At 43.3% G+C, this 20,598-nt stretch overlaps 2 protein-coding genes across 2 annotated transcripts; both read left to right on the top strand.

Annotated features, from left to right (window-relative positions):
* Positions 1 to 10,446: 10,446 nt before the first annotated feature.
* LOC103714248 (cinnamoyl-CoA reductase 1-like) lies at positions 10,447 to 13,031 on the top strand. Its single transcript, XM_008801434.6, has 5 exons — positions 10,447 to 11,024; positions 11,151 to 11,305; positions 11,432 to 11,620; positions 11,714 to 12,066; positions 12,679 to 13,031. The coding sequence occupies exons 1-5, from the start codon at positions 10,793 to 10,795 to the stop codon at positions 12,818 to 12,820; spliced, it is 1,071 nt and encodes a 356-aa protein (XP_008799656.4). The 5' UTR covers positions 10,447 to 10,792; the 3' UTR covers positions 12,821 to 13,031.
* A 2,469-nt stretch (positions 13,032 to 15,500) lies between these two features.
* LOC149768348 (uncharacterized) lies at positions 15,501 to 15,995 on the top strand. Its single transcript, XM_089928262.1, has one exon. The coding sequence runs from the start codon at positions 15,501 to 15,503 to the stop codon at positions 15,993 to 15,995; it is 495 nt and encodes a 164-aa protein (XP_089784388.1).
* Positions 15,996 to 20,598: the final 4,603 nt, after the last annotated feature.

Below are 20,598 nucleotides of genomic sequence, written 5' to 3'. Positions count from 1 at the left end.
AGTCAATTCATATACTAATAGCCAAATTTTCTTTTATGTAGAAATGGCCACAAGTTTGTCACTTCGCTCATTATTGGATAATGACAAGTTGACTAGTCCCAACTTCAATAATTGGTATAGAAAGCTGAAAACTCAGCATAGTCAGACCAAAAGGATTAAGGATGACCAAAGTCAGACAGAATGCTTCTATTGTAAGAAGCAGGGGCATTGGAAGAGGAATTGTCCTCAGTACCTTACCTCACTTGACCCGAACAGGCTAAGCAAGAGAAAAGGGCAATCAGTTGCTGATCAAGGTATTTATATGATAACACCTTGTAATTTCTCTATATGTGATAATTCAACCTGGGTATTAGATACTGGAAGTCCGTTTAATATATGCAATTCATTGCAAGGACTTCAGGTCAATGAGAGATTTGAAAACAGCGAGAGATTCCTGAATGTTGGAGATGGAAGATCTGTTCCAGTTCTAGCTTTAGGAAATCTCAAACTTGTTTTCAATTCTCATGTAGTTGTCTTGAGTGATTGTCACTATTGTCCTGCATTCTTATTGAATGTAATTTCCGTAGGCCTTTTGGCCATGAACGGTTATGAAATTTCAATAAAGAAATATTCTTGTGATATCATTATGAATGGTGTTACTGTAATGAATGGACAATTGAGCAATGGCATCTACTTGTTATCACAACCTGTTAATGTAATGTACACGTCAAGTAAGCGTCCTAGAATAGATAATGTCACGGATGTCTACCTTTGGCATCATAAGCTAGGTCATATTAACAAGAACAGGATGAACAGGTTAAGTAAAGAGGGAATCCTCAATGTTAATGATTGTGAATCATTGACAACCTGTGAGTCATGTCTTCTTGGTAAGATGACCAAATCACCTTTTACCGGAAAAGGTGAATGAGCCAGTGATTTATTGACCCTTGTACATTCTGATGTATGTGGGCCAATAAGCACAGATGCTAGAGGTGGGTATTCATATTTCATTACGTTTACAGACGACCTTTCTAGGTATGGTTATGTCTATTTAATGAGACATAAATCTGAAGCATTTGAAATGTTCAAATTGTATCGTAATGAAGTAGAAAAACAAACTGGAAAGAGTATTAAAACTCTTCGATCAGATCGAGGAGGCGAATACCTTTCCAATGAGTTTTTGACATATTTAGGAGAGAATGGGATTCTCTCCCAATGGACTCCTCCTGGTACACCACAGTATAACGGTGTATCAGAAAGAAGAAATCGAACTCTGTTAGACATGGTTCGATCCATGATGGGGTTTGCAAGTCTGCCCATATCCTTTTGGGGATATGCACTTGAGTCAGCCTGCTACATTCTAAATAAGGTTCCAAGTAAGTCTGTAAATAAAATACCACATGAGATGTGGACTGGACGTAAGCCAATGCTGTCTCACCTTAGGGTTTGGGGGTGTCCAGCATATGTCAAACGTTTGAAGACAGACAAACTTGAACCCAAGTCTGACAAATGTTTCTTTGTTGGTTATCCTAAAGAAACTAAAGGATATTACTTCTACTTTGCTGAAGAACAAAAGTTATTCGTAAGCAATAGAGCTGTTTTCTTAGAGAAAGAATTCCTTAGTGAAGGAACTAAAAGCTCTAATGCTGAGCTTAGGGAAGTTCAACATGTAGAAGATCCGACACCATCTACTGAACTAGTTGAGTCAGATTTGATTAGATCAGATCCAGAACCCATCTTAGATGTACCATTAAGGCGATCAGGTAGAGTACCACGTCAGCCGGACAGATACTACGGTTTCTTGGTCCAGGATGGGGATCCTGTCGAACTTGATGAAAACAATGAGGATCCGATCACCTATATGGATGCTATGCAGAGGCATGACTCTGATGCATGGCTTGGAGCCATGCAATCCGAAATGGAATCCATGAAGGTCAATGATGTATGGACATTAGTTGACCCACCCGAAGGGATTAAACCCATAGGGTGTAAGTGGATTTTCAAAAGAAAACGGGGCGCAGACGGAAAAGTAGAGACCTATAAAGCCCGTCTGGTTGCCAAGGGATATCGTCAACGTTATGGTATTGACTATGACGAGACGTTTTCTCCTGTGGCAATGCTCAAATCCATTCGGATTATGCTTGCGATAGCAGCACACTTAGATTATGAAATCTGGCAGATGGATGTTAAAACCGCTTTTCTAAATGGAGATTTAGAAGAAGAGGTGTATATGATGCAACCTGAAGGTTTTATATCTGCAGATGAGTCTAAGGTGTGCAAGCTTCAAAAATCCATTTATGGATTAAAGCAAGCTTCACGGAGTTGGAACATACGATTTGATAAGGTGATCAAATCATATGGCTTCATTAAGAATGAAGAGGAACCTTGCATTTATAAATGGGCAAATGGTTCAGTTATTATATTTCTTGTTTTGTATGTGGATGACATTCTTTTAATCGGGAATGACATTCCTGCATTACAAGGAATAAAGGTTTGGCTATCATCTCAATTTGCCATGAAGGATTTGGGAGAAGCATCTTACATCCTAGGGATGAAGATCTATAGAGATAGATCTAGAAGATTGCTTGGATTATCCCAATCCACATACATTGATACTATACTGAAAAGGTTCAGTATGATTAATTCCAAGAAAGGCTATCTTCCAATGGGCCATGGAATTAACCTCTCTAAAAGGGATTGTCCGACAACCTCTCAAGAAAGAGAGACTATGGATAGAATTCCATATGCTTCGGCAGTGGGATCTATAATGTATGCCATGACATGTACTAGACCAGACGTGGCATACTCACTAGGAGTAGTGAGTAGATACCAGTCTGATCCAGGTAGCAACCACTGGAAGGTTGTCAAAACCATCCTTAAGTATTTGAGAAATACTAAAGATCAGTGGCTTGTCTACGGTGATTCTGACTTAAAACTTGAGGGATATACCGATTCAAGTTTTCAGTCAGATCAAGATGATAGCAAAAGCGTGTCGGGATATATCTTCACTCTTAAGGGTGGGGCCATCTGCTGGAAGAGTTCCAAGCAGCATACAGTGGCAGATTCTACATGTGAAGCAGAATACATTGCAGCATCTGATGCAGCCAAGGAAGCCGTATGGTTGCGCAAGTTCATCACCGAGCTGGGAGTGGCACCTTCCATTGATGGTCCAGTTCCTATATTTTGTGATAAAACTGGAGCCATAGCTCAGGCAAAGGAACCTAAAGCACATCAGCGGACCAAGCATATTCTGCGACGTTATCACCTGGTTCGAGAGATTATAGAACGAGGTGATATTGATCTTCAGAAGATTGACACAAAAGAAAATCTGGCTGACCCATTTACCAAAGTCCTCGGCATTAAAGAGTTCAACGAACACAAGTCGAAGATGGGTATTAGATACTGTGCCGATTGGCTTTAGGCTAAGTGGGAGTTGTTGGAAATTGTATCCTAAATGTCAATCGTTAGCATGTTGATGATTAAATGAATTGACAAATCAATAAAGTATTTTTTGGCATTATTCATCATTTTACATCTTCAAATGAACTCTTATATGATGAAGTCCTTAGGACTTATTAATGATAAAGGAGGATTTATCTTCGAGTCCTTAAACTAGTTCGCGACCAAATGATATGTTGTTACAAGGACGACAGCATTATCAAGATTAGGTCGTTGTGTGACATATACATTGGTTGTCCTCTTAACCAAGGAGTGTGGAGACACTGGTATACCACATAGGTGAAGTGTAGGAGTATATTTCACTGAACGTGACCAATTCCGGAACGCTCTACTGTCGAGAGATGTTCCGAGTGGATATGGGTATAAGTTTGGCCCTCTGACCTGAGACCGCAACCTGTGACTAGCAAGCAACTCACTGTACTTTGGTACCGGACTACCTGAATTTCTAATTCAGTGACGGAAGGTCACTGGGTGCAGTCAAGTACTTGCGTAGTCAGTTGTGAGTCAAGATGGAATTGACCCCTCCTGCAAACAGGAGATAATGTCTTGTGACTAATTTAGCAAAACCTTGGCCAGGGTAATCTCAGTGAGGAGTCACGGGATATCTAAAGTTAATCACATAATGGATGTACTAATTATAGGGTTGACAGTGAGCTCTAAGTCATCCTGGCATTAAGAGTCAAAGGGATTGAATTATACAGTAACCATAGTTCAGGGTTCCAGAATATTTGCTTCGCATATATTCGGCCTATTCGGACGTCGGGTACCATTGCTAGATGGTCACATCGATTAGTGTAGGAAGTCGTTCCTATACTACCGGCTTAGGTTCGAACCTATGAGGTCACACGCATAGAAGATTCCTGATTGATCAAGAAGGCTGATGAATGATTAAGAATCATTCAGGGGTAATTTGGTCAATTCGATTGGCAAATTATCTTATAAAATAATTAAAGTAATTATCGGAGGATTAATTAGTAATTAGATTGCTAATGAACTCAATTGGATTGAGTAATTAGACTAAGGATGAGCCAAATTGAATTAGATTCAATTCTGGGCTCAATCAGGGTTTTTGACCTGATTGGATTAGGTCTGAATCAAGAGGACTTAGGTTGACCAAATTAAATTAGATTAAATTTGTGCTTAATTAGGGATTGACCTAATTGGATTAGGTTCAACCCATGGTAATTGAATCATTCTAATTGTTAGGATTTAATTAAATTAAATGGGTTTGATCTGAAACTATTCCGATCTTGAAATCCACTTGTCACATATCCATGCATGGCGCCATAAATTGATTTTTAATATGATTAAAAATTAATTTAATTTATTTAATGGTGCCATGGGATACTTGGCAACATCAGGGACCTCTTTCATCATTAGATGGGTCGAAATGGAGAGATAAATTCATGAAAAGAATTGGATAAGATCAAATTCTCTCTCTTCATGACATATGCCATCCTTATCTTTATCTCACTTCTAATTAAGGTTGAATTTCGAATTTAATCACCACAAAATCACCACGTGACCCTCTAATCTGATTAGGGGCATGGGAATTTCGAAATTGAAAGAGGGAAGTGGCAACATGATGAATGGTTTAGATTAGATCAAGCTTCATCATGTAATGGCACATGAACTTGAATTTTGAATTCAAAATTCAAAACCCCACAAAATCCTCCACAAATATGGGATGGTTGGCATGAAGTTAGGTAGGAGAGCAACATTAAAAGGACCTCCATCATCTGGTGGTCGAATTCAAGGAAAAAAGAGAGAAAAAGAAGAAGAAAAAAAGGGAAAAGAAAAGAGACGAACCCTAGTTCATGCATGGAAAAATTCTGCATTCAATCTAGCTGACTTCTTCCTCCTCTAAGTCCATCGCGCCATTAGTGTTAGGGGTCCCTGATAAGAGTCTTTAGATCAGATCTAAGTCCTCTTCAATCCCTTTAAACCTTTCCTCCAAGTTCTTCCAAGAAGGCGGATCAAAAGTTGATAGTGTTTGGAAGATCAAATTTCAGCCTCAAGAAATTCTGCGCAAGCTAGCACTTCCGCAGGATTGGATCTCTTCAGCAACTTCGCGTGGACTTCTCGTAGAGGCCATTCGTGTGCGTGGCTGCGAAGTCGAGGATCAGATCCACAAGTTTCATCCATCATAAAAGGTATTAATCCTACATTAATCTTTTATTATGGTGTCAAGATCTAGGTCTGATTCCCCGAGGTTTTACCCTCTTTTGGGGCTCCTCACGGAGATATCTCCAGAATCCATTCAATGGATATTCGGAGATTAATCGGAATAGAGTTCTTAAGTTTCAGATCTGATAGTTAATCATGCATGAAAGTTTTAACATAATTGTTTAAACGATTCCGGCATAATCCTATGTGTTCTTAAGGTGCTGATTTCTAGATTTGATCTTGTAAGCATGCATGAATTAAATTATTTGATTCGATTTTTTCGCTGCGTTTTAAAACTTAAAAAGAACTACGTATGGCTTGATCCCCCTTATGAAGGGGTACGTAGGCAACCCGATCAGGTTCAGCCATGGTTTTAAAAAAAAAAAAAAATCCGCATGCTTAACACCGAAGAACCTAGGATTCACTTTCAGCATTTGGGCTTCCTTGCTGAGAGCGAAGTATGGTGACCCCATTACTTCGGATACATTCAGAGCCGGACGTGGATCTTCCTTTATTTGGAGAGAGATATGTACTCGTGCCCCGGGGGTGCTGCCTATGATCCGATGGAAGATCGGGGACGGTCGGACTATCAGTATCCTAGAGGATAGATGGCTATCGGAGGACAGATTGCAGGATTGGCCCACACTGATGGATCACAGGTGGCTGGAGGGGCGCACATTGAGTGCTTTGTTTGTCCAGGGGGAGCAGAGATGGGATGCAGACCTCGTTAGGCGGGTTTTTGATGATCAGCTGGCAGAGAGAGTGTTGGCCTTACCGATCCCGATGGGGATGGCAGTGGATAGGAGGATATGGAGCTTGTCCGGGAGGACGATAGTGAGCTCCCGCGACATAGCGCAGTGGAGAGGAGGAGTGGGGACCCGACACTTTGATGGTGCCTGGATCTGGAGACTACGTGTTCATCCACGCATCGCACTATTCCTGTGGAAGGTAGCATGGGGTTGCCTACCCACTAGGAGTCTTCTGATGCGACGGGGAGTACGGATAGCTGCAGATTGTGTTGTCTGTCCGGAGGTGGAGGAGTCTATCTATCATGTGCTAGTTGAGTGTCCACGGGCTGTTCAGATTTGGAGGTCTGCAGGGATCGCCTATGACCCGAGACAGAGATGGTCGTCCATAGCCGAGCTTATCCGTTTCCTGGAGTTCCCAGGGGCAGGACCCGGGGTGGAGGAGAGAGGGACTCGTGTTGCATATCTGGCTTACCACTCCTGGTTAGACAGGAATGTACGAGTCTTTGAGGGTCGCAGCTCGTCCCCGGGGGCGGTGGTGGCCAGGGCCTTTCTGCATGCAGAGGAGTATTTTAGCACTGCTGTTAGGTCACCTTCCAGGTTGGCCAGGGACATCTGGGGTACCCCGACCGCTCTTAGAGCGCCCTTCTGTTTCGTATCCTGGGTACCCCCACCCCCTGGTTTCCTGAAGGTGAATTTTGATGGTAGTTTGGCAGCTGACGGAAGTGGTGGAGGTGCAGGCTTCGTCATCCGTGATCATGATGCCAGGTTAGTGGCACTGGGGGGCAGCGGATCTTCGATGCATCGGTGGTTTGTGCGGAGCTCCGAGCCGCATGGGAGGGCATATCTTATGCGAGACGGATATTGCATGCCGACCAGGTTATTCTTGAAGGCGACTCAGCCACTGTGATTGATTGGATTAGGGGTCGAGGTCGTGCAGGTGAGGGTAGACCGTTACTCATGGATATTCGCGGACTTTTGCAGGCGTGTGGAACCCATCAGGCTACACATGTCTACAGGGAAGCGAATTGTGCAGCCGATTGGGTCGCTTCCTATGCGGCTCACCATTCTGGTGGTTTTACTGTGCGGGAGCCCGACACTGTGCCGGAGTCTCTTTTAGATTTACTTGCTTCTGATTTTGTAGGCCGTATTCATACCCGTAGGGTATGAGCCGCCGTTGCACCAAAAAAAAAAAAAAAAAAAAAAAAAAAAACATGTTTTGTAGGGAGAACTTTATGCTATTTCATTAATTTTTGTTGTTAAAAGTTTCTTTTTTTTGCAACATACTTCAATTTTAGTGAATGCAGAATTTAATTTTGGATTCTTTGGATTAGGTGCTTTAGATTTGACCGCGCTCTTATAGCTTTTCTAAAGTTAACTTTCAGCTTGCGCAAGTGCACTGAAGAATGCTATTCATTTCTCTCGAAGGCTGCCACATTATCCAAAGAATTAGAGAAAAGAATTGTATTTTTGCCCGTCAATTACAATGTACAAGAGTAGGCTTTATATAAAACTAGAAGGCCGACGAAGTTTGGTAAAACCAACGAAGTTTGGCACAATCAATCACAAATCAATTAAGGTGAAATTTGGTAAGGTCGACTAAGTTTGGCACAATCAGCTTTTATGGAGACCGACTATATTTAACACAATCAATTCACCTTAATTAATTTGTGATTGATTGTACCAAACTTAGTCGGCCTTACTAAACTTCATCAACCTTCTAATTCTATATAAAAGCTACTCCTGTGTATTGTAATTGATGAGCAGAAATACAATTCCATTTTCTAATTCTTCTTTTTCAACACCTAGTAGTCATAACACAAAGATAGGACTAAGAGCACAAAACTTCCACAGCATCATATTTTTAACCCAATCAACTTTGGTCCGGTTGATTCAAGAGAACTGTGCCTATGAAAAGCTCATTGATGCCGAGAGAACCATGCATATAACGGAGGGATTCGTGAGCCGGATATCCTTCGTTAACGGACTTTGTATGGTGGGGCCCTCCGTTAATACCTTGTATGGTGGGGCTTAGAGCGCAGTGCACGTGAGGACCGTGACATAAATAGGGTGCCGCCAAGTCTTTTTCTAATTAACTATGCATCACGCTTCTCGCGGGTGGGCCCGCGCGTGCGTATCCAATCAAGAAGAACAGGGACACGTGTATTCCAACAGGATTTGGTCGGTAAGGCAGAAACCCTCCGGCAATGTCCTGGCCACAGAACTACGCATCTTGATATCCAAGTATATCCACTATTATTTTTTTACATAAATATTTTTTAAAAAAATTAAATTTGTATATATATTTTCTTCAAATTTATATTTATTTCTGTATCCTTATAAAATCCTATGTTTTCACAAATACCCTTAATAAGTGATTCTTTTAACACCATTAATAAAAACCATATTTATTTTAATTAAAGTTAAAATAAAATTTTGAAATTACTTTTTTTTATCCTCCATCACTTATAAATATTTTTTTGCGCACCTATCCATTAAAAATATTTTAGTCATTTTAATTTAAAATTATTAATTTTTTAATTGTGTTAGATAGTGTGGGTACATATGAAAAAATAAAAATAAAAAAAGAAAAAAAAAAAGTAAAAGAAGGATTTTACGAAAGTATATATATAAATATTAGTTTTGAAAATATACTCATACAAAATTTGATATTGAGAAGGATTTTTATGGAAGAAATTCAATAATAAACTATATTCCTTTGGGAGCAGCTCAACCATCCCTTTGGCCAGGACTTAAATTACGGGTGGCACTCACGATACCGGCACGGGAATTGTGCCCTTACAGAGTTACAGTGCGCTGTGGCTCTCCTCCTCCTGCCGTTTCTGTGGGGTCCGGCGACCGCCCCAACAACGCCCGATTGCTCCCCCTCCCTCCCGGACCACAGCCACAACCAGTTAAGCTCCATGCCCACCGCTCGAGTGGCTGCTTTCCGCTAACACAAACCCACTCAGTCCCCACTTTCCCGTTGTCTCCATCCTTTGTTGGCGGACTGCTGTCGTTCTTTGCGGACGCCCGAGGGAATCACCTTTGGCCTCTTTTTTTTTTTTAACAGAAAAAATCGTCCCCTTGCTTCAGTTCTATCAAATATCTAGACTTTATTATCCTCACCCCATTGTCCCACCAACTAGGATTTAATATTGTCCGGAAACCCCTCAACTTGACCAAGTTTTTTTCGTAGATTGAACGAAGAAGAGCTGAACAAAACGAGCAACAAAGAAACAATGAAGAAATGACAACATCAAACACCCATGGAGTGCATGGAGGAGTGAAATTTTTGATTAAAGACCATCATGGCATGCTGGTTGTAGTGGAGGGTTGGCGCATTCTCAGCTTGACCGCTATTGGGGTGGAACTTTAGGCAACCTAGGAGTGCATCTTTTATACAAGGAGAATTTTTGGAGTTGATAGAGTATACCTCAAGGAGGACTCCTCCACGGTGATTGACTGGATACGGGAAGTGGACCATTACGGAGATGGACACTCGTTGATTGGTAAGGCTTGCCAACTGATTAGGGAGATAGAGTCATTGCAGGCAGTATATGTGTTTCGTGAGGCAAACAGAGCTGCAAATTAGATTGTCTCTTTTGTTGCTTGACACTTTGGAGTGTTTATTTGGAATAGGGTTGTTCGACTTGGTTGGTTGTACCTATTTGAGAGCTATCTCAGCTATATGAGATGCCCCCCCCCCCCCCCCCCCCCCCCCCCCCCCCCCAACTAACCTCTTGTATTTGCTAGCTAGAGAGGAGGAATGACTCATCATCTCAACAATAATATAATCTGAGGATGCGTCCGAGTTCAACTACAAAGTCCCTTGCCCATTTGATTCCATCATCTTGTTCCTTGTCCCTTCGTACAAGGATTCCTCTATTCCCTTTAAACACTTTCCGAGCTATTTCTTTTTTTTCTTTTGTGGAGAAAGAACTTCTCCAATTATTCCATTTATGCAAAACTACACCTGACTTCGTGCCCCGACCTACTTTCTAAATTACATGAATTAAGTGTATTGCCCGCTTAAGAACTACTCCGAATTAAATCACGCATATCTAATCATTAGAGATGCAAATCCTAGTAATGAAAGAGTCCAACCACTTAGGCATTACTTGACGCTTCTTTTTTTTTCCTTCGGCTTTCCTTAACTTTTTCTTTGTACAGCAAGCATTTCCCAGCTTCACCTACTCTTCTCCCGACATGGAGGTATTAACAGGCTTAACCTATCTTTAACACCAACCGCGGCCACCGCGTCTGTCTGATTGTCGACATTTCGAGATCCTCGGTTTGACCACCATTTCTCGGGCGGCATCCCATCCCACGTAGAGTGGCCATGGCTCCACCGTCTGTTGGTAGTAGTCACCTCACGGCTCACCACCTACTCCCTTGAACCGTGGCCACAAGTTTCTCTACAGCCCCAGATTATAAATCAGATGACCCCGCGAGCGCCTCTCATATATCCGGCTCCGCTCACCAACCCCACCAACTCTTATCTTCCTCCACTCATCTACCCAGCACTCCCCAGAATGACCGTCGTCGCTTCGACTCCCTCCGGCCACGGCCAGACCGTCTGCGTCACCGGCGCCGGTGGCTTCATTGCCTCTTGGCTCGTGAAGCTCCTCCTGGAGAAGGGCTACACCGTCAAGGGAACCGTCCGAAACCCAGGTACATGGATACAGCTGCGGGAGAACTTAACACCATAATTGTATTCTCGTTTTCGTTAATTTCTCCTCTCCTTAATTTCTTTATGCAAATATTTGGAGTGATCTTAATTTTCCCCACTTATTTTAGATGATCCGAAGAATGCGCATTTAAAAGCTCTGGAAGGGGCGAAGGAGAGGCTGATCCTCTGCAAGGCAGATCTTCTCGACTTTGACGCGCTGCGGGCGGCCATCGACGGCTGCCATGGCGTCTTCCACACCGCTTCCCCGGTCACCGACGACCCAGTTACGACTTATCCACCACTAAAACCCCTTCTTTCTAAAACTGGAGAAATTCCCAGTAGTAACTAATGGTTTGGATTCTATTGGTTTTTGGATGACTAAAATAAACGGCACCTAATCTAATTTCAGGAGAAAATGGTAGAGCCGGCGGTGAGGGGGACCAAGTATGTGATCAACGCCGCCGCCCATGCTGGCACCGTCCGCCGCGTGGTGTTCACCTCCTCGATCGGTGCCGTGACCATGGACCCGAACCGCGGCCCCGATGTGGTCGTCGACGAGTCGTGCTGGAGCGACCTCGAGTACTGCAAGAACACCAAGGTCGATCACCCGATCTTTAGGCATTCCTTCTGACTGCTTGGCGAATCGAATTAACTGAAGTAGTGCACCACCCCCTATGGCTTCTTGTTGCAGAATTGGTATTGCTACGGGAAGGCGGTGGCGGAGCAGGCGGCGTGGGAGACGGCGAAGGAGAGTGGGGTGGAGGTGGTGGTGGTGAACCCGGTGCTGGTGATTGGGCCGCTGCTGCAGGGGACGGTGAACGCGAGCACCGTGCACGTGATGAAGTACCTCGACGGCTCCGCCAAGAAGTACGCCAACGCGGTGCAGGCGTACGTGGACGTGCGGGACGTGGCTCTGGCGCACCTCCTGGTCTACGAGGCGCCCGGCGCCGCCGGCCGCTACCTCTGCGCCGAGAGCGTCCTCCACCGCGAGGACGTCGTCCGCCTCCTCGCCAAGCTCTTCCCCGAATACCCCGTCCCCACCAAGTAATTTATCTCGCTTGCCCTTTTACTTTTATATACTTTTTCCTGATATATTCCTCTCTCTCTCTCTCTCTCTCTCTCTCCTCTCACGTCATCAACACGCAGCTGATTACGTCTATCCGTTTAAATGGTGGGAGAAATTCTTAATTGGAGCAGGTCCACCAGCTCAGCAGTGGACCGAACCAACCACACAGGAAGATAATTGAGGCGTGTCCTTTATGGTTGGACCTCGGTCTCCGTTGGACCTGGTCCACCCAATAATTTCACCCTCTATTTTGGTTGGTAAACGTCGCCTTCCTACGCGCATCTTATACGTCCAATTTTAGGGTCGGATGCGCGTCTAATTTTGGATTAGTTGGGCGACCAACGGCGTCTCCTCGGTTTAGTTGGTAGGATTTGGTGCTGTAGGTTCCACATATCACAAGTCTAATGTGGGGACGATTCTCGAGTGATTCCAATAGATTGAGACACAGTCCAAGAAATTTCTCAAGTACTCAAATCATTTCGGAATTCATAGATTGCTGCAGCCACTCGTATCAATTTCCATGTTGTCCTCTTCACAAGAAATTCTTGCTCTTTTTTTGTTGCTCACGGATCGAAACCATGGCATTGCAGGTGCTCCGACGAGGTAAATCCTCGAAAGCAGCCATACAAGTTCTCAAACCAGCGGCTCAAGGACCTTGGCCTCCCATTCACGCCAGTGACTCAGAGCCTCTATGAGACAGTAAAGAGCCTCAAGGAGAAAGGGCACCTCTAGATCATCTCTTGATGCTGCTTGCTTGCTACAGAGGAGTGTAGGCACATAAAACTCCAAGAAAACCCCCAACCTACTGCACTACAAATATGTAAAGAATGATGTTCTCTTACATCATCGTTGTTCCTTGTATTCCAACTAGTAGGTGCATCATGTTTCTAAAGCCCCCTCAAGAGTTCAAGCTTGGATTAAATGAAGATCAGATTTTTGTTTATTTATGGTTATTCAAAACTTTCAGAATCTTTTAACAGCCGCTGGCTAGAAATCAAAGCCTTTTGGATTCTTTGATTTTTCTGACACGGTCCATCAAATATCGTATGGGAAACTCATTAAAAAGAAATGCATACTACTTGACTTGACTTCAAAAAAATATTAGATGGATTAAGTCCAGTGGACCGGTCTAAATCCTGGTGCATGTGTTCAATGGATAACAGAATGAATTCTCACCCCTATTTTGATCTTGAAAAGTTTAGTAGTGACTATTAGACTGGTCTCCTAGACTTGGTTAATCTAATAATTTCTAACTTCTATAGCATCGTACGATCATAAAGGCCCCACATTGCCACCCAAAGCAAGGGTAAAAAATTTAGGCATCTGCACTTGCTACGTGTATATATATATATAAAGCACAACAGATTAGATGGGTGAGATTTCTGATTAAACTATCAATGCACTCCCAGGCTTTATGGTGTGCTCTATTTCTTCCCCTCTTTGGAGGGAAGAAGGTTGGAATCAATGTCCAGTGTAAAAGTTTTGCTTTATAAGAAGGTAATAGAATCTAGTACTATGGTTTTTGGGAAAAGAAGAAGAAGAAGAAGATCACATTGAAAACAAGTAGGTCTATATCAGGTACACAATGATTCTCTCTATAAAAGGACTAGTTGTATCAGAAAGCTTGTTGCCTTTGTGTCAAACCATGCTTGCAGGCATCTGCATGAACCCTTTTTTTTCAGAGAACTTTTTTTGAGTTTAAGCATGCTAATTTATGCCTGCTAAACAAAGACACACACACACATTGACCTGGCGTGGGATTGCTAAATGTTAACAAAGACCCATGTAATTGGAGACTGGAAAAGATTTTCGTTCTCTCTCTGGTTTAGTGAGGACCAAAGATACTTGCCATTAGGTTGAGAGATATTCTTCCAAGGCTGATTAGTCTGGAGCAGGAAGCTTTTATTGGTGGGCACAGTATTTCCGACAATGTCCTAATAGCACAGGAGTTCATGTTTGATTTGGGTAGGACCTCGATTAAGAGGAGTTTGATGGGAGTCGAGGGCCTACGACAGGGTGCGTTGAGATTTTGTGCAGCAGTCTTTGCAGGGGTTTAGCTTTCATGAGACATGAATTCGGTGGATCATTGGTTGTGTTAGGGCTCCGTCATTCGCTATTCTGATGAATGGTACGCTATCTTGTTTCTTCGAGCCCTCGGGAGGGTTGTGCCAGGGATGTTCCCTATCCCCCTGTTGTTTATTATTTGCACGGATGCACTATCTAGAGCCTTGTGTCATGTTGTGATCACTCAGGAGTTGGAGGCTTACAGGCCAGTGGTGGGAGCTACTCCGATTTCCATTTACTTTTTACTGATGACTGCTTGTTGCTAGCCCAGTCGTTGCGGCAGGATGCCTGAGTTATTAGTAGGATTCTTTGGGACTATTGTGTAGCATCAGGACAGCGGGTCAATTTTTTGAAGTCAGCTATTTGTTTCAGTCCGAAGACTAGACAAGCAGTGAGGCATTCTATTCTGGAGATCTTGTGGGTCGGCAAGCAAGATGGCACTATGAGATACCTGGGAGTTCCAAATTCAGGTCGACAGTTGCATGGCGGGGATTGCTCTTCCCTCGAGCCAGCATCAGGTGGAGGCTGGAGGGTTAGCAGATGCATTTATTGTCTATGATGGGCAGGATCACCATGGTCCGGTCAATTCTCTCTTCGATCCCTATTTACTTACTTTTCAGTTCCTTCATCCCAGTGTCGGTTTTGAGGTCTCTTGGGCAGTTATTTAGAAACTTCATCTAGGGGTGGCATGGAGGCAGTGGTGATATCCATATGTTAGCATGGAGGTGCAGTCCTTGTTGGAGAGGCGGGAGGTGTTAGAGGCCCGACACGTCGCGAGATTTGTTCTGGAGCTTGATAGTATGTGGTCCTCGTTGATGAGGGCGAAGTATAATGTGTTGTTGCCTGGAGCGAGAGCTGCTCGCCACCACTTATCAGTGTGGAGGAAGATGTGCGCCAGAGCTATGTTGGTCATTCCGGAGATTAGATGGGTCATTGGTGAAGGTCGATCCATCGATGTTTTGGAGGATTGTTGGGTGTGCGCAGCCGCTCAGTCGTCTACCGACCATGGTGGATTCGGGACGATTGGTGGGCCATATGGTTAGTGATATGATGATTTCAGAGGAGGGCTGCTGGAGGGAGGGGTTGATTCGGAAGGTTTTGGGGGAGCACTTGGTGGAGATGGTCTTGGCTCTCTCAGTGCCTATTCAGGGGGAGCCTGACAGGTTAGTGTGGGTGCCGACGGGGCGGTCGCAGGTGTGTGTGATAGGTTTTGCTCAATAGGGAGCCAGTTTGGCAGATCGAGGGAGGATGGATTTGGAGGATGCGGATTCATCCGCGGATGACGCTCTTCTTTTGGAAGGTGGCCTGAGGTTGCCTTCCTATTAGAAGCGTGCTAGTTAGGCGTGACATGCGGATCCCTTTGTGCTGCGAGGTGTGCACGGACTCTGAGGAGACTATTGGGCATGCTCTTCTACAGTGTCCTAGGGCCAGGAAGATATGGAGGAGGTCATCTGTCCCTCTTTTTCAGTCACTGGTGTCGGTACAGGATATGCTACAGCTGCTGAGAGACTCCTTTTGGAGCCCTAAATTTGTTAAGACAGGGGTACTTAGAGCATATCTGGCCTACCACATTTGGTTGGACAGGAATGCGGGCTTGTTTGAGGGTAGGAGGTCTTCTCCGAGGTTGGTGGTGGTTAGAGCAGTGCTTCAGGTCGGGGAGGTGACCTCATGCGCTGTTACGTGTTCTCTTGGGATGGCCAAGGACATCTTGGGTACTCGTTTCGTTGTTACATCGCCCAGGTTCGCTCTTGTTTCTTGGGTGCCCCCACCTTCTGATTTTCTTAACGTGAACTTTGATTGCAGCGTGGCGGTAGATGGGAGGTCCGGAGGTGTTGGATTGTGATCAGAGACCACCGCGGTAGTCTGGTCGCAGCAGGGGGTCGTCGCACGTCAGATCTTATCGTAGTTAGGACAGACCTTCGAGCAGCCTGGGAGGGTATATTATATGCGAGGCGGGTGCTCGGTGCCGAGCGGGTATACATCGAGGGAGGCTCATCTATGGTGATCGAGTGGATACGGGGTGCAGACAGGTATGAAGATGGCCATCTACTTATTCGTGAGATACACAGGCTGGTTGTGGAGCTGGATGAGCACTAGGCATCACATGTTTTTCGGGAGGCGAACAAGGCAGCAGATTGGGTATCTTCCTATATTGCACGACATTTCTGAGAGTTCTTATGAACACCCATAATAGAGCTCCTGTCCCTATTGTACTTTTTACATTCTTCTGACTTGGTAGGATGTACTCACGTTAGAGCTATATGAACCGCCATTTTCATCACCAAAAAAAAGAAAAAAAAAAGGAGAAGGAAAAAGAAGCTTGGTCTCCTACTATCACTTGTTTCGATCCATGGAGGATTTTTCATAGGCATCCAATGTTGAAACCTGGATATGGAAGGGTGCCAACCACAGGACCATCCCTCTCTTGGCGAGATCCATCAAACTTGTCCTGAAGCCTGGTTGGTGACAAGGGACCGACAAAAGTTTTACCTTCTTGAATACCTTCTAATGAATAAAAAGCTAGCTTGTTCTTAAACCATGCCCTTTTTTTATTAGATAGAGGTCATAAATGCACAAGGATGGTGGTTTTTCCATCTTTACTTTTAATTTTATGGCCTTCAGGTTCGGTACAAGTTGGCCACTTGATCCATCCAACGACGAATATAATGATCAGAAAGGACACAAAACCAGAAATGGAAACTGCCAAACAATGATTAGAAAGGATTTTAGTTTTTCTGCTGGTGTCGTCCTGGTGTGAGGAATATATTGTTTATATAGTATGGATTTGAGCAAATATTATATAACACAGATGTGCAGATACGAAATGAGCTGCGGGTCCCCCTTTTTCTGGTCATGAGGGGCACGAATAGATGTCATGCTTACCTTGGTGTGATCATTCGCGACCAATACCACTGTGTACATTTCTCCAACCACTGACCCTCCACTAAAGCTCTATTCATTGCAAAGTTGAGAAGAACGAGAAAAATAAGTCCACCTCGCTCAGGGGTGCGTTGTCGGATGGCCTTTTGGAAAAGTGGTTGGGTGGCGCTGCGACGCCATCATGACGAAGACAAAAGAAGGAGACTGGCGAACAACTTTCATCGAGTTTGATCACAGGGAGAAAGTCAATATGGAGAGTACTTGAAGAGTAGTTGGTGAAACAATGAAACATGACAAATATTGTAGAAAAGCAAGCAAACACCTTCCAACTTCTCTTTTCTTTCCCTTTTTTTTTTCCCCTTGAAAAATTAAAAAGATATCCTCACTCCATTACCCTCGGGGAGATCATCACACCAACTCCGCTCTCTGTACCTCTTGAAATGGAAGTCCTACCCACCCCGCTTTATCCCGCTTTATCCCTGTTGGGTTGCAAATGAATGTTTCTGGTGACACAACGCAGGAGGTGTCGAGTCTCAATAAGCAGAGGTTGGTTTTAGGTAACTAAAGGCCTTGGGCCTGGCCATGCCTTTTATCTCCAGCCTTGGAAAAATATTTACATCAAACTCCAGAGTATGATCAGGGAACGGGCACAAGATCTAGAAAAGTGAGATCTAGTGGAGTCACTATTTGCCTGGGTTTTTTGACGGAAGCTTTGTTTGTTGATGAATTTAAGGAGCTGACATAAAAAAATAATGTTGAAACTTCTAGTCTGGAGATAGAAAATCAAGGGAGTAAGTACATTGAACATCAAATTGCAAAGGCAAATAGAAAATATTGTTTGCTGCTAGGTTTTGTTTGTTTCCTCCCAAAACAGAACGGTTGGTGTTTTGTTTTTAGAGGGTACTACTAGAGAAATAAAGTGCTCTCTTCTGACACCCAAGCAATCCTTTCTTTGCCGACTTTTCATCGAATCAGGCGACACATCAACCCCCAGAAAATGTCAAAAGTGATATGATGTTCGTATTCCAAAGATATTATTTCTTGGACAGGATGAAAATTTTCCCTCAAACATAATCAAGGATCGTGCTCTGTAATCTTGATAATCATCAGTTTGCAGCAAAGTGAGATCAGGAGCGCAATATCATATCGCGTGGAGCATTAGAACAACTTTTTTTTTTTTGTGAAAAAAAAAGAATGCTGATTACTGTTAAAATACAACAAGTCAACAGCAGATCTTGGCATCAGAAAAAAAAAAAAGGTTCAAGCATCTCGATATACATACCACCAAGATGCGGAACCATAAGATTGGTGACACCCTAGATTATCCTCTCCACAGATATTAGTTTGGATTGCTGTCTCGGAGTTTGGAGCAATTCATGACAGTATCATCAAATGTACAAGCAGGTCTGAAACATAAGAATGATCCGAATGTGCACAATGTTCGGTAAAATAACTATATAAAAAAATCCACATTCTAACTATTTCGTGTTGGCTTTACTAGCACTTTGATACCATTGAATCATTTCATGGCCCACATCAGCTGTCGATACAAACTTCAGATTTCTTCTACCAAACCCTTGGTCTTGCCCCTTCTATCTTCAGCCTTGGATGCAGATCTAAAATCATCTCATGGCAAGGTCTCCACCCTTCTATTTTAAACTATTGTTGACCACTTTGTCTTCCCTTGGTGCATCTCCAGTGCTTTCTCTAGTATACTTATGCCAAACCATGTCCTTACTAGTGATACCATCGATCCACATAAACATTTAATCTCTATCAGTACCGTCTCGTGCGATTGCAGCCTCCTTACTGCCAAACCATCCTCCCCTTTCACACTCAAAAGGCATGTACTTATCTTTAACAATCATGAAGAGCCTCTTTTCTTCGCTTATTTGTCTTCCTCAATAATTAACTACCGATGATCAGCATCGGAAATCTCTTGATCTTCTTTTCCCTTATGGCTGATGGCTCATTTTCATCTCCATTCCCGCTGAAATTGCATTTCAAACACTATTCACTTTGGTCGATAATTGAACCCTTAAGCTTTTTCCGATTATTCCAATTTAGCATTCAACTCTGTTCTCGCTGTATCTATTAGAATAAAGGCCTAGGACCACTCTATATTCTCGGGGCAAGCTCATTGTGGTAGGAAATTGACTTCTTTAACCAAACTGAGAAGCATGACACTTGACTGAATGTACTCTTCGAATAGGTTGCCCATTAGAAAACCATATGTTTAAGTCTGTACCGAAGTGGAATGAGACTCTTCATGAGAGATGATACTTTGGATGGTACCTGCCCATTGTCAAAAGAATAAAAAATGGTGGAAATCAGAACGTGCTTCCCTGATTGAAGCTTTTCGTTGAAAGGATGATAAGACATACAAATGCAGTCTTCATGGCAAACCCTTTAGCTAATAATTAGCTCCATATGAAACCCTTGGTAAGTTTGAAATCGACCTCCATAGCTCCCTTAAAGAATGCATCATTAACTTAGGACCGATCAGGGAATGCATCATTTGGTTGATCCCAATCTCTTGTGGGACCACTTGGAGATGGGCCTATGAGCATGGGAAGAAGGGATGAAACAAATGAGGAGGCAAAGTCGACCCTACCATCTTGCTGTCCAAGACACAGTAGAAAAGATGTCTTATAATATTTGGCACAAACTAGTAGATTTCAAATCTGACTTATATGTTTAGAGAGTGGGCAATGGTCCTGAGTCAGGGTTTCTTAGGGTATTAGGTCTGAAAGAGAAGGTGCTGCATTGACTTACAATCAAACTCAGGCCAAAAGAATCAGATTTCAGCAGAAGGAACAATAAATTGATATTCAATAACTCTAGCAAGCAGATTAATCCCAGAAGACAAATAAACAGCTAAGAAGAAATAATAGAAAGCTTAAATACATAGATACACAGGAGAGGATTTAAGAAAGAGGGAGAACGAAGAAATAGGAGAAACAGAGAAGAGGAAGGGTAGAGCTAAGCTCGGATTCAAAGAAATTTTCTAGCTTTCTCAAAATAAACCAGTGTACAAGATTCTCTTGGCTGACCACGCCTTTTAATAAGCCTAGACAACAAAACTATTCCCTAGTTGGAGTCTCTAAAAGGTCCTACAATAGGATCTAAACCTACCATAACTTTGACTCTTAAGAAGAAAATAAAAGCTCCCCAATTGAGAACCATCATTGTTCATGGTACTGTAAAGCAAATAGGGACACAAACTGTGACTCTTTTTTCTCCCAAATTTAACCTTATCGCCTAGCGACCAAGACACCATGACTAAAAGCTCCATATGATCTGAACAGTTCATCATTGTTCTGCTGCGATCAGCTTTCCAGATATGACTGTTATCCTGTTTCCAGACCGAAATACCTGCCCATCATTCCGATTGAGGAATTGAAGTCCTCCATCGTGTAAAGACTTGATCTAACACCTCCTAAGGTGATTCTTTCGTCTATTGCATTGTCTCTTGGCAGACAGAAGGCAATTTTCAATTGCTGCTGCATCACAATAACTGGCCTCTAAAATGGGGTTCCTATCTCATATCCGAGCAATAATCACCT

This window comes from Phoenix dactylifera, chromosome 2 (genome assembly GCF_051530095.1).
Source record: "Phoenix dactylifera cultivar Ajwa chromosome 2, Ajwa_hap1_PhDact_Kaust_v1.1, whole genome shotgun sequence".
Classification (NCBI taxonomy): domain Eukaryota; kingdom Viridiplantae; phylum Streptophyta; class Magnoliopsida; order Arecales; family Arecaceae; genus Phoenix; species Phoenix dactylifera.
The sequence above is the reverse complement of the archived record's forward strand: the minus strand, read 5'-3'. Positions and strand labels throughout refer to the sequence as shown.

What these genes read in the sequence shown, in the direction of transcription:
- LOC149768348 (XM_089928262.1), top strand. Translation starts at nt 15,501, where the DNA reads ATGCGGATCCCTTTGTGCTGCGAGGTGTGCACGGACTCTGAGGAGACT.
- LOC103714248 (XM_008801434.6), top strand. Translation starts at nt 10,793, where the DNA reads ATGACCCCGCGAGCGCCTCTCATATATCCGGCTCCGCTCACCAACCCC. An exon ending in AGTACTGCAAGAACACCAAG is followed by an intron (nt 11,621 to 11,713) that starts GTCGATCACCCG and finishes TTCTTGTTGCAG; the next exon opens with AATTGGTATTGCTACGGGAA. An exon ending in GAATACCCCGTCCCCACCAA is followed by an intron (nt 12,067 to 12,678) that starts GTAATTTATCTC and finishes ATGGCATTGCAG; the next exon opens with GTGCTCCGACGAGGTAAATC.